At 44.1% G+C, this 14551-nt stretch overlaps 1 protein-coding gene across 1 annotated transcript in view; it reads left to right on the forward strand.

The window, feature by feature from the left end:
• Positions 1–2604: 2604 nt before the first annotated feature.
• LOC306921486 (alpha/beta hydrolase domain-containing protein 17A-like) overlaps positions 2605–14551 on the forward strand; it is a 19372-nt gene continuing 7425 nt past the window's right edge. Inside the window, exons 1-3 of the mRNA XM_079498629.1 lie at positions 2605–2761; positions 9215–9470; positions 11557–11788. Coding sequence (XP_079354755.1) covers positions 9221–9470; positions 11557–11788 — 482 coding nt within the window. The 5' untranslated portion in view covers positions 2605–2761; positions 9215–9220. The remainder of the gene's footprint in view (positions 2762–9214; positions 9471–11556; positions 11789–14551) is intronic.

The following is a 14551-nucleotide window of genomic DNA, read 5'->3' on the forward strand; positions in this document are numbered from 1 at the left end:
ACTTTCTGACATGTCGGGGTGAGTTGTCTGGACTGTACTTTCCGCTGGGGCGAGTTGGGCGAGAAAGTACGGACAGCTCACCCTGAAAGTCCAGACAACTCACCCCGGTGAGTTGTCTTCACTTTCTGACATTGCGGGGTGAGTTGTCCCCATTACAGTAGGCATTCCGTGGCACCCATTACAGTAGGCCTAATGCAATTCAGGAAGATAAGGTTGAATGAATCTAGATTATATTAAGGATAAATGGGATAAATCATTCAGATTATACAAGGAAATGAGTGGAATCAGAGGTTTAAAGACATTTTCAACAATTTAAGATCTCCATTTTGGCAGGAATATGCTTGGAAGATGGAAACAATGTTGCACATTCATCTAATCATATGGGTAGGCTACTGCTACATACAAACAATAATGTTTGTATTTGTAAGGTTTATTAAATGTATGAATTTGACCTTGACATACTTAAAGGGGAATAGCACTCATTTTCGACATTTTACTGTGTCATAAATATATTTACATCTGTAGCCTATATTGTGATTGTGCTATCATGCCTTGACTTAATTATACTTATATATTATTGTAGAAATTGTTGTTGTTGTTGTAAAGTTCTGAAAATAGACTACTTCAATATCCAATAGGAACTATGTCACCATTAGTTCAGTAAAGTATATAAAAGAGCTCAAAGGCTACATATTCAGTCAGACAACTCACCCCGAAAGTGAAGACAACTCACCCCGAAAGTGGCCGAAAGTGAAGACATCTCACCCCCGAAAGTGAAGACATCTCACCCCTGGTGAGTTGTCCGGACGTTCGGGGTGAGTTGTCCTGACAACTCACCAAAAGTGACAAAAGGGGTGAGTTGTCTTGTTACCTTATTGACCCTTCGAGGCCATCTATCATGACATGAGCATCTTGCACCAAACATCCACCGAACATTTTCCACAAAAATAGGGTTTAATATGAAATTTCATGCAAAGATACTTAAATTAAAACCATGAAACTGGCCCCCGTAAAATCTGAATCCCCACCCACCCCTTTTCCCCCTCACTGTATATGTGTCTTTTCCCTTTTTACCTCTATGATGATTTCCTGTTTTGACAATATAGTTGTGTATATATTTGTGGCAGCGGTGGCCGAACGGATTGCGGAGCGGTCTTGATACCGGAAGGTCGCCAGTTCGAATAAGCGGTCCGACACGTTAAAATTACCACTGCTGAAGTGCCCTTGAACAAGGCATTGAACCACTACGATGAAATGTTCTATGAGCAGGGCCTGGCTGGAAACAAGTTCTTGAGCTTAGCCCAGATACCCTGGGTAAATATAGTAATCATTTCATTTAATTTAATTTCATATTCGTACGTCTCTAATTGTTTTGATGAATTGAAAAGAATGCTGGTGGGCATACACATTATATAATGTGTATGTGGCTTAATTAAATGACCTGCAGTGCTTGGCTGTTATCAGGCTGTTTTGATGAATTGAACAAGGTGGACCCTTTTGTAAACAAGTGTAAATTTGCTTTATTGGGTCGTCCACTCACAGTTAACAGTCTTTGTATTGAGTTGTCCTTGAAATGTACTGTAATTCTGCACTGTTAATGAACTGTTAATAAATATTTCAATCAATCAATAAATGCATCCACCGTTCTGTGCGCCGTCAGTCAGCCATGCACATATTGATTAGCTTGATAGTTTGATAGAAAGTCGAGACAATAAAATCCTTCCTTCTAAAGTCCTTCTGTTATGGCACAAGTATGAACCGAGCAAATCTGCACCATTAATGTAGTGTAATAGCATGGAAATAAAGTCACTGTTTACATTTACAAGCTCATCATGTTACTCTAGCAAAGTGATTGATCTGTGTCTCTCTAAAGCCAAATTCCAATACCCAAAATCTCTGCCCCTCACTCACTCACACTCGGTCACTCCAGCATGGCAAATTATGGTGAAATTGGTGACCTGCCAAAATATGTGACCATCTTGTGGACTTCACACACGGAAGTCTTTAAATACATGGCCTAAATACTGCTAGGTTGAACTCTACTAATGAACAAACTGCAATGATGTACAGTACATTAGCCATTAGGACACTAACATTATGTGATTGTGACTTTGTCACATATTTCAGCAGGTCACCAATTTCACCGTAACACCAGTGACCGAGTGTGGGTGACCGAGTGGCCGAGATTTTGGGTATTGGAATTTGGCTCTAGGGTCCTAGTCATAGAGTATGGTCCTAGTACCTACCTAGTACTGGAACTTGGAAGCGACAAATGTTTACGCCCCCTTTGGGATATTTTGCTGGGCCCTATTGTAAACAAGTGTAATGCTTTATTGGTCTCGTCCACACAGTTAACAGTTGTTGTATTGAGTTGTACTTGAAATGTACTGTAATTCTGCAAACTGTTAATCAATCAATCAATCAATCAAATGTACTTTCTCCAAGATATATTCAAAATTCATAGATGTGGTCATATTCGATGTTTTTTTAAACAGCTGATCTGGAAGCCACGCCCATGACCTTTTACGCCACTTCCGGCTATAGTAGAGTAGTGACCAAAAAAAGGGGAAAAGATCCAATTGGGGTTGGTTGTGTTGGATGGAATGTGAGCTAGCTTAGCACACACAGCTAGCATCTATTCTACTACATAATATTGCCCAGATATCTAAACAACATCCATGTCAACACACAGGCCTACAGTCTGCTACCTTCACCTCTGCTGCTCCTATCTCTGTCTGCTCCGCATATCCGCCCACAGCTGGTGAGTTGTTATAGCCTCTATACGCTAGGCTAGGTGTTAGCCTCCGTGCTAGGCTAACCTAGCCTCAATGCTAGCCGCTTTGCTTAGCTTTGGCTTCGGGGCTTACGCCGTTTATTGTGGGGCTTTACGTTAGTTAGCATCCGCGGAAAAAGCACCAGGTCGGTTCCTATTTGCAGCTCGTCGCTAATATCCGGTCATAAGGCCCCGCCCTACTGTATCCGGTCATTCGCACGCACACATCCATGGTACACGCACGCGGTGTTTCCGTGTCCGCATTAGACCGGATGTGTGAGCCGCAAGGACGCAGTTGGTTCTCTTGTCTCGAGGGTTGACGAGGTGGATTTGCCGAAAATAGCTGATGTACAAGATCACTGCGGGGTGGCGGATCGACGCGCTGTGGTCTTGTAGATCAGCTGTATTTTCGTACTAATCACTGGGGGGGTTAGCCGCCGTGCTAACTGTTAGCTGGTCGATATTTGTACACATATTAGCCGCTAGCTGACAATACAGAAAGGAAGAGAGGCAGAAAGCCTGACAAGCCCGACATTCTGATATTTAATATGCAATCTGACATAATATATTAATATAACATTCTGAAATCACAAGCCGCCAGTCAGTCATGTCACCGGCTCGGCTAAATTTGCTTTGTCAATAATTATGTCGTTATTTGGTTAATACTTGGACGTGGAAAATAAACACACTGTCTTTAAACAATGCTGGCTTAAAGAAAGGGGAAGAAAAGACAATTCGAATGGCATGTCTTTCTTAATCGACAAAGAATAATTGTGCAAAAATCACCACCACGAATAACAACAAAGAGATGTAATTTTTTTTGACTGTTGTTGTGTTTGATTGATTGATTGATTGATTGAAGAATTTATTAACAGTTTGCAGAATTACAGTACATTTCAAGCACAAACTCAATACAAAGGCTGTTAACTGTGAGTGGACGACCCAATTAAGCATTACACTTGTTTCCAACAGGGTCCACCATGTTCAAATCATCAAAACATTTAGAGACGTACAAATAGACACTTCTATAGACAGAACAGGAATTCATCAAAAAAAGAATTCATCAAAAAGGAGGTAAGAAGGGAAAAGAAATATATACAGTGAGGGGAAAAAAGGGGGGGGCGGTGGGGGGGGGATTCACGTTCAGCTCCATTAATTTGTTTTTTTTTTTCCTTGGAGGAGCTGCGTTGGGTCCCCAAGTTGGCTCAGTGGCCATACCTTGAGTTGGCTGTGTGGCCGCGACCGTCTCTTGTGTTGTCCTTGCGTTCGTATTTGAGGGATTCCGATTTTACAGGGGCCAGTTTCGAATTGCAGCCGTCCGTAGGTGCCCTTTGAGAGCGGTTTTGAAAGAGTCAAGGGATTCGCATGTCTTAATGACAGTTGGTAGGGCGTTCCACATTTTGGTGGCATAGGAGCGAAAAGAATTTAGTCCCTTGTTTGTGCCGAATCTGGGTTGTACATGGTTCGTTGCACTCCCTCTGGTGTTGTGGGTGTGGACTTCGTTAACATTAAGGAAGTATCTAGACAGGTACATGGGTATCTTGGTGGTGTATCGAATCTTGTGGACCAGACCCATTGCAAGATGCTGTACTCTGTCGTCGACCCTAAGCCATTCCAGCCTGTCGAAGTGGGCAGGGGTGAGGTGGGTTCGGGGGGCTAGATCAAGTAGGAGCCTGACCAGTTTGTTTTGGGAAGTCTGGAGCCTGGTTTTAAGGGCCTTTGAGGTGCTGTGGTACCAGGAGGTGCATGCATAGTCAAAGAAACCCTGTACAAGGGCTCCTGTTAAGGTCTTCAAGGTGTTTTTGTTGACCAGTGAGGAGATCCTGTAGAGGAATCTTGTTCTATGGTTGACTTTTTTGATTACGTTGGTGGCCATTTTATCACCGGAAAGATTAGCCTCCAGGATGGAACCTAGGTAGGTAATTTCATCTTTACGTGTGATAACATTGTCACCCACTCTAACCAAGAAGCCATTTGCCTTGCTGAGATTACTAATAGTGTTGTGTTGTGTTGTCCAATTAATAGGCTTAAACGTCGGCCATCCACAATGTCTGTGTTCTATCATCACTATTATGTACATCGATGTTCAATTGTTCATTTGTTTGGTTTGGTGGAAGACAACAACTCCAGCATTTTAATTTCAATCTGCATATTTTGATGGTTGTATTGATGTGAGTGATCCTGCTTATATTAGCGTAGCTAGGTGTGTGTGTGTGAGAGAGAGAGATGGGGGAGGAGTGGGTACTACCATGACACCCCCACTATCATCCTTGTCTCACATCATTGGATGACGTGAGTCGCCATCACAGTGCAGACTCGGGAGATGAGTTGTCATTCGTCTAGCAGCCTGGATGTAAACATCACCGGCATTAGTTCCCTTTGTCTTCTTCCGTATACACGGTGTCAGTTAGGATGGGACGGTGATCGTTATTATTGTTACAGTTAGGACGGGACAGTGATTGTTATTATCGTTTCAGTTAGGATGGGACAGTGATCGCTATTATCGTTTTCGTGATAGAATCAGCTCGCAATAACTGTATCGGTGAGCATTTGGTACGCTCTTATTACACTCTGTCTACACAAATTGTTTCGCCAAAAAGGGCATATCTACAAGCTCTCAACGTGTTGCGTTGCAATGCATTGTGAGCCCAATATTTAGTTCAGTGGCCATGGAGCTAAAGAATGGTGCCTAGACCTAAAATGTCTGATCATTTCATATACTTTGTACATTTTCATGTATCACAGGCATAGATCCCTTCCACGCGGCCGTTCCTGGTTGAATTGAATTATGGGCCGCCTAAATGTGATAAATGCTCCGTTTGTACTCACCCATTAAATAATTCCAAAGATGTGGAGTGAAATATGGTCCTCTAGTTTCATATCCATGTGAACGTTCTGGCACAAAACGTTTATTTAGTCAATTATCTCCACTTTTTCAAGAGATGCACACGGACGTCTTTCTCACCGGGCGAGGGGCCCGGAATGATCGATGGACTGATTTTACCAATACTTCCTGTTGTTTACCGCAGACGTCATCACCATTTGACCAGGGAAACACAAAAGTCTGGGTCACACAATTGGCAATTGGTGTGATGAATTACCCCGCACCTATCGCAAGGCACCTGCCAATTGTGTGACCCAAACATTTGTGCTTCCCTGGTCAATTGGTGATGACGTTTGTGGTGATCAGAGGAAGTTTTGATAAATTAAGTCCAGCTGTCATTCCGGGCCCCTTTGCCCGGAGAGAAAGACGTCCTTGTGCATCTCGCGAAAAAGTGGAGATAATTGACTAAATAAACGTTTTGTGCCAGAACTTTCACATGGATATGAAACTAGAGGACCATATTTCACTCCACGTCTTTGGAATTATTTAATGGGTGAGTACAAAAACGGAGCATTTATCACATTTAGGCCGCACAATTTGCACCCGAACAGAAATTAACTAGGGTGTTCTTTGGCTCTGTATGTGAAATACTGTACAAACTGTATGAAACTACAAGAGCAATTCTAGGGCTACAGAACAACCCTCTTCCAATCTCCTAAAAAGGCGTCTGCCAACTTCACTGTTCACTCGGATATGGGAAGTAAGCCGGAGATGACGAGTCTTGCTATTTCCGTCTTGGGTAGTATCACACTTCAAAGGGAAATATTGATTCACTGATTGATTGATAGATAAAGGTGCACATTGAACAACACCCTAGGCTGATTTTGTTTTCAGGTGAAAAACTAATGCAAATAGAAAACGTGGCAGAATAGTAAGCATAGGTGTGTCCAGACAAAGCCAAAGGCATGCCAAATGTGCAAGCATGATATATAGTATGGTATTTATTGACGCACCTAAAAAGTAACACACCCCCAGTGATCGACTGTAGGTGCCCGCTGCACCAAAGGGTCAGCTCGCGTGCTAGAAAAGAACATGCAATGTGTGTTGGACTGGAGTCCCCCCCTCCTTCTTGTTGATGTAGCACATCCAAGTAAAAAGTATAATTGTTGCGGGCCGTCCTGAGACTGATTTCTCACACCCCTCTGGTTGACCTGCCCTCTCGTGGGTGGCACCCCACCCCAACAGGCTGGTGTCGTTGGTGGTCACCAAGCCCATGGTGACCGGTCACACCTTCAGTGAGGAAATGTCTGTCTCCCTATCGCTGCAGGGCCTGGGTGCATTCTCCTGTTACTTTCACGAGCCGATGGGGGCGGTGGGTCATCACTTGGCACGTTCTGAAGGGGACCTTGTGTCCTCCCCGTATGAACTGGGCCTGAAAACAATCTCACCCTCTCTTCTGACAGTCTTGCTGTGAAACAAAGTCATGATTTAGTTGTTAGATTTAGTGCCAGGGACCCCTATCATTTAGGTCAGGGGTTTTCAACCAGTGGTCCGGAGACCAGTGGACCATCAGTGGTCCTTGAGAGGGTTCCAGGTGGTCCCCAGATAAATGTTGGAGAGTTGGTAACCAAATGGACCCTTATAGATCTTTAACTCTTTAGAGTGTAAATTGAAACCAAATGGACCTGTAAGGGTCTATTTGGTTACCATTTAATTTTACAATCTCAAGAGTTAAATTATTGTTAAACATCTGAATTACTTAATTTACAAGAGTCTACACAATTAGAAAATGTAGAATAATTGTTATTTTGATCAACGTTTCTCTCCTATTTTCAGCATGGAATTGTGGACAAAAACAAAAAAAGATCTTGGGTCTGAGAGACTAAACGGTGGTCCATGGCTCAAATGCAGAATAAATGGTGGCCCTGGTATAAAAATGGTTAAAAACCGCTGATTTAGGTGTTAGATTTAGTGCCAGGGACCCCTATCATTTAGTTCCGAACACAATGGCGGGTACTGTACCTGGCTGGTACCCATACATATATTACGTTTTGCTACTGTAGTGCTCATCAGTTCCTAGACGTGCTAATAACGGTTCAAACATCAAAGAGGACCGGTCTCTGCGAAATAACCCAGATGGGGAAGGACAGATGCTTAGACGAGACCACTGGTTCTAACAGTGGGGTGCCCCAGCAAGTAGTTACATTTAAGTTGACCATTAATTGTCATACAAATAATTATGATTATGACAAAATTGCAGAAATAGTTTATCCACAAGCTTATAAGTTGTAAGCATGTAGATATGCTATTTCCGCTATTTTTGAAAAAAGTTTGAAAATGTGTGAACATTTCTCAACATGGAAACGATTGACGGTTATTATGTATGAAGGCCATTATGTAATAATTATGACAGGCCTAGGCTAGAAACAAGCGGACTCTTAGTGGGTCTGTAACTCTGAGAGGTACTATGGGGGTCCAAGTTTGAGAACCACTGGTTTAGACATTTTAGTTGAATGACAATATCCCGGTTGACTGCTACTCTGCTAGCCTTGTGTAGTATCACTTAGTCTCGTCCCTCTTACAGAGATTAAAATAGGGTGCATTTTGCATCCCAAAACGCAGTTTATAGTTAAGGGACGCAATAAAACGATGACCTCTGCATCCACGGGATGCACTACTGTACTGTTTTTTTATTCTAGTTTATTTTGCTAGCTTTCGTTATAATAATCATTTCTTCTTCTGTTTTCTACATGAATATAACCTCATTATAACCATATAAAATGAAATGGGAGTTAAATGCTGCAATTTGTAAAAATGGCAAAATATGCTAACGTTGTTGAAGTGGGACTGATAAAATGTCCCTGGGACTCATCTAAAAGACCATCCCTGCATCCCGGGACTCATTACATTGAAACCTATTTACATCACTGACTCTTAGCATTAGATTGTTTTTCTCCCCAATGTCCTGCCCCATATTTCCCCTCTCAAATGAGCACTTGCCCGCCCGGTGCCGGTGGGGCAACCTGAAAGCAACCCTGAGGCCCAAACCGCAACAATGATTTGCCATGCTACTCCTTGCAACCAAACGGTTGCGAGTAGTTGCATGAAACCGTTATCCCCAATGGCAGTTGGAAATAATGGTGTGTGTTGACAGCATGACATCACATCACCTTATATTAACCCATTTTGACCTGAGATCAGATTCTAAAAATGTCTTCTACATCCTGACAGTTTTCTGAAAAAGCTATGTTTCTATGTCAGTCGTTCTTCGATTTTTCAAAAATAGCAGACCTACAAGCTCGTATGAGCTTGTAGATCTGCTATTTTTCAATAGCTAAAGCATAACATAATGCTAACACCAAAAGGGGTTCCCGCCCAAAATGGGTTAAAGGGGAATACCACTCATTTTCAACATTTTACTATGTCATTAATATACCTTTAGAGCTGTTGTATGGAGAGAAAAAAATCATCATTCTGAAAAAAATCATTAACATGGTGAATCACATCTTGATGACATCATCAAGAACAGAGTAGAGAGTAGAGCCACTGCTCTAGACTCAATGCCTGCTCTTGATCTCATGGTCTGTGCGTCCATGTTCTTTCTTCCTGTCCTGCAGTGGAAGATGAACGGCCTGTCCATTCGAGAGCTGTGCTGCCTCTTCTGCTGCCCGCCTTGCCCCAGCCGCATCGCAGCCAAGCTGGCCTTCCTCCCTCCGGAGCCCACCTACTCCCTGGTGCCCGACCCGGACCCAGGAACCACCGGGGCCACCACCACCGGCACCGGCACCGCCACGGGGGGGACCGACGGCTCTTCGGGGGCCACGCAGCCGTCGGCTCTGGGAGCTCCGGGGCTGCGCTCCAGGCTGGGTGGTGGTCAGTGTTACTTTAGTTTAACCCATTTAGAGCCGAGAAAAGATTCAACAAAATGTCTTCTAAATCACGAGAGTTTTCTGAAAAATACATATCTTTCTATGTCAGTGGTGCTCAACCCTTTTCATGTGAAGGACCCCAAACATTATATGTAATTGGCCGCCGACCCTCATCTGAAAATATGTAGTTCCAGGGACCCCCCCAGAAGCAAATATTTGAGTTAATAATATTTGCTCTGAAAGAAATAAGAATATATATTCAAAGATTCGCGCCACATTTTCAAGATTTTTCAAAAATAGCAGATCTGCTACAAGGGGGGCTTGAGCCCTGCCCTTTTGCCTCAAAAAAGGGCAGGGCTTCCCTAAAAATAAAATTAAAAAAATAATAATTATCTTTTCTGTACACATAAGGGCATGTGTGGGGCCAATCATAATTATTTCTTCTGGGCATGTGGTGGGCCCCGAGTGGCCAATATGGGCTTATGTGGGGGGCCAATAGCCCTTCAAGACGAACATTTATCTTCATAATTAATTATACTTTTAATGTGCTGGCTGCCATCAGTCAGTTTTAGATTCAGACTAATGAGAACGTATTGCTTATTTTACTGTCCAATGACATGAAATGGCACAAGGGTCGAACCCCACAAAAAGACCATCCCCAGAAATCGTTGTGCGCTACGCGCACGCACACATGTGCCCTTTTCTGGGGGTTTGAGCCCCTGCTCCCTCAGTGCTCTCTGCACGGCCCTGCACACACACACACACAGCCTGCACTGCTCACTTCATACGTGTGTGGATTGTTATTTTTTAAGGGGCGCTATAGCCCCTCCTATATACAGCCTTTATCCCCACACGTCTCAAGATTTGCCATTGACAATGAAAGGGGAATTCAGGTCAAATGTCCGCTAAATCTTGTCCCCGCCCGTCTCGATATCTGCCATTGACAATGAACGGAGAAATGATGTCAGTATTCCGCTAAATATGACATAAATTAAATATCAATACATTAAACGCCATTGACATTGATGGGAAAATATGTAAACGAGCAAATCAATCACAGGAAACAGGCATTCTGATTGGCCAGTATGAGATAATGCATGATGATGTATGATGATTGTTGTGATTTAGATAACATTGATAACCATGACATGATGATTGTCCACTACTGTAGAGGGACTGACTGTACGTACAGTATGATATGAGATGCAAGCGTGTTCCTGCTCATTCTGTTCTTATCATAGTTTCCATAATCTACTGACGTCATAGATCTACTGTCCTACTGTATATATTGCGCCGGGGCTCCACCGGACGCGTTGCGTCTCCGTCGCATTCGTCAAAAAACGAACCGGGGCAATTTTAAAGCAGTCACGCAACGCAACGCAACGCAGGCAGTGGAGCCACCCTTCATTGATTAAAAAGGGAACATTCCCTGACGGTGACGGAGACGCAACGCTGACGCCCCCGGTGGAGCCCCGGTGTTACTGTGTGTGTAATAAACTTCAGAATGCAGAATGCATGGTAACCTATCACTGATGTGTTGGCATGTGTTTTCCGTGCCTGCGACTCGCAATGGATCTTCACCCACCACCCAGAGGGATTATATCAGACTTCTAGATGCCTTAGAAATGGTCGCCCTTTAACCCATTCTGACCTGAGATCAGATTCTAAAAATGTCTTCTACATCCTGACAGTTTTCTGAAAAAGCTATGTTTCTATGTCAGTCGTTCTTCGATTTTTCAAAAAATAGCAGACCTACAAGCTCGTAGCGCGCCACTCGGTGGCGCGCTATGAGCTTGTAGAGCTGCTATTTTTCAATAGCTAAAGCATAACATAATGCTAACACCAAAAGGGGTTCCCGCCCCAAAATGGGTTAAATCATTACAATGATGAGACCTGATAATTCCGCTAAATATGACATTAAACGCCGTTGACATTGAAGGGAAAACTCACGTCGTATGTAAACGAGCAAATCGGCTAACCAATCACATGTTGGTGGGAGCGCTTGGCCAATAAGGGACCACCTCATGTTAGCGATGTCAAATGTGTTTTTTTTGTATCATGATAAACGATTATCGTGCCGTCATCCCTAGGTGGAGGAGCAGGAGCCGGTAGCGGCGCTGGAGCTGCAGGCGGAGGTGCAGGAGACCGGGGAGGAGGAGGAGGTACGGGCGTGGCAGAGGGCCGGTGGAAGCTGCACCTCACGGAGAGGGCGGAGTTCCAGTACTCTCAGCGGGAGCTGGACGTGACGGACGTGTTCCTGACCCGGTCCAGCCGGGGCAACCGGGTGGGCTGCATGTACATCCGCTGTGCCCCTAACGCCAGGTGAGACGTAGCCTCGGGGTCCCAGGGGGCTGCATGTACATCCGCTGTGCCCCTAACGCCAGGTGAGACGTAGCCTCGGGGTCCCAGTGCGCTGCATGTACATCCGCTGTGCCCCTAACGCCAGGTGAGACGTAGCCTCGGGTCCCAGGGGGCTGCATGTACATCCGCTGTGCCCCTAACGCCAGGTGAGACGTAGCCTCGGGTCCCAGTGGGCTGCATGTACATCCGCTGTGCCCCTAACGCCAGGTGAGACGTAGCCTCGGGTCCCAGTGGGCTGCATGTACATCCGCTGTGCCCCTAACGCCAGGTGAGACGTAGCCTCGGGGTCCCAGTGCGCTGCATGTACATCCGCTGTGCCCCTAACGCCAGGTGAGACGTAGCCTCGGGGTCCCAGCCTTACTCGACTGCCAAGAGAAAAGCCTGGAGGTCACAACCTAAGGCAGAGACGCTATCGGCGGCTAAGTGTCGGTCCGGAACATCCGTCAAATGTATTTCCCCCCCGATACGATATTTTCCCGACCAATCACAACACTTGATTCGGAGTCACAGCGTGCGTGCGTCCTGGAGTTGCATGCGTGCCAATGGTTCTCGAGGCTACAGTACATACTTCCAATACCATAACACATTCATTAGCTCTCAGGGCTCACTTCCACTGTCTGTTTGCGTCTGGCATGACCTTGATGATCTTATGCTCCACCACATTCTGTACCGTCATGTATTTATGTATATAATGTATTTCCCAGAATATTTTTGATCGATATTCCATCCATAGTCCTGTAAATAGATGTACTGTAACTGGACCCTTGGAGGAATTGTGTCCTGCATTGAATGTCAAACATTTAGTTCATAATTATGTTAAATGGTAAATGGTGCATTTATATAGCGCCTTTATCCAAGGCGCTTTACAGAGATTGTGCATTACATTCACCCATTCACACACACATTCATACACCGATGGCAGCGGAAACCATGCAAGGCACCAACTAGCACATCGGGAGCAATTAGGGGTTCAGTGTCTTGCTCAAGGACGCTTTGACAAAAACTCTTGGGGAGCCCGGGTTCGAACTGGCAACCTTACGGTTACCATCCAGGCACTCTACCCCTGAGCCACCGCTGCCCCTCTTCTGACAAGGACTTCCAAACAAAAACATTCCCGAGATTCCTTGCGAAGCACCGCGGAAGCATGAGCAGCGTGCGTCACAGAGCGCATGTTCGGGTCTCATAAGTCCCGGAAAAGATGCGCTGTGATTGGCCAGTAATCACTTGAGTGGCAGCGTGACGTAACGTGCCTTGGCTTCCACACTTCCCGGCGTACTTCCTCCCCCAGTGTAAATTCTTCCGCCCCTCCTTCAACACACATCGCTCCAACGAACTGCAGCGGCCAATGAGGCATCTATCATTTTAAAACCCCTTTATGTTATACTTTAGCTATTGAAAAATAGCAGATCTACAAGCTTGTAGGTCTGCTATTTTTGAATATATATTATTACAGAGTGAACATTTTAACTCAAATCTTTGCTTCTGGGGCGGTCCCTGGAACAACATATTTTCAGATAGGGGGCGGAGGCATATTACATATACTCTTTGGGGTCCTTGACATGAAATATTGAGCACCACAGATACAGAAACGTAAGGTTTTTCAGAAAACTGTCAGGATTTTGAAGACATTTTTTAAATTTCGACGTCAGGCCTAAATCTATGCCTTGAAGGTGCAGTAGGCTGTTTTGGAGATTTTAGCAGTGAAATTGGCTGCCATTGCTATATTTTCAGGCTCCAGTATTACTATAAAACTAGAGGTATAATGTTACAAGATAATTAATATGGATACTGCAGAAAATGACACGACGTGTAGCAATGAGACCTGGGAGGTTATGACATTTGATCTTGTATTGCAAAACGAACAAAACACACTTGATGTGGTGAATTTACATGATAGTCTGGATAGTCTGGTCAGAGATGGTTTAGTAGCTGTGGGTGGTCTCATTCTCACACCTCTACCAGTCCATCTTCTAAACTAACAATAAAGTTAAACATACTGACATTTTTGCACGTTGGTTTAACCCGTCTCAGTCAATATAATGGGTGCATTTAGTTAACCATCAACCTACGTACAATAAACTTGATAAATAATAAACTTCCCACCATGTTCAAACGCTTCGGTCATATAGCCTGGAGCAGGGGTGGGCAACTTTGACGATGGAGAGAGCCACTATATTTCCACACTCACTCCCTAGGGCCATATATTACTGTCGTAGCAAAAATAGCCGATCTACAAGCTCAAAACGCGTCGCAGCGTGACGCGTTTTGAGCTTGTAGATCAGCTATTTGTGCTATATTCGAATTGAAATCTTGAATTTTTGCTATTTTTTTAATTGGAATCCTGAAAATTAAAATGTTTATGTAATTTCAAATGCCTTTAATTATACTTGGGTTGAAGCAATGAGCTACTAATTTAGACTGAAGTAATAAAAGCGGGTCATGATTGCATGTTGTGGAATAGTAACAGCTGAAACCAATATTCTATCAGTATTCTGACATTAACCTGAGGGCCACATTAAGGCCCAGGCCACACCACTCTGGATCTTTTGCAAAACGGATATTTTCGTCCTCCGTTTTAGAAAAAATCCCTGGCCATACGACAGAGATATCTATGTCCACACCCAAACGCAGAAACGCATTGAACACTGGATAAAATCACTGCAGTAGCAGGTTTCAATTGTAGGCTATATTATATTTGATTTTATATTTACACTTATGAGGTGC

The sequence above is a fragment of the Electrona antarctica genome, assembly GCF_951216825.1.
Source record: "Electrona antarctica genome assembly, chromosome: 1".
Taxonomy (NCBI): Eukaryota; Metazoa; Chordata; class Actinopteri; order Myctophiformes; family Myctophidae; genus Electrona; species Electrona antarctica.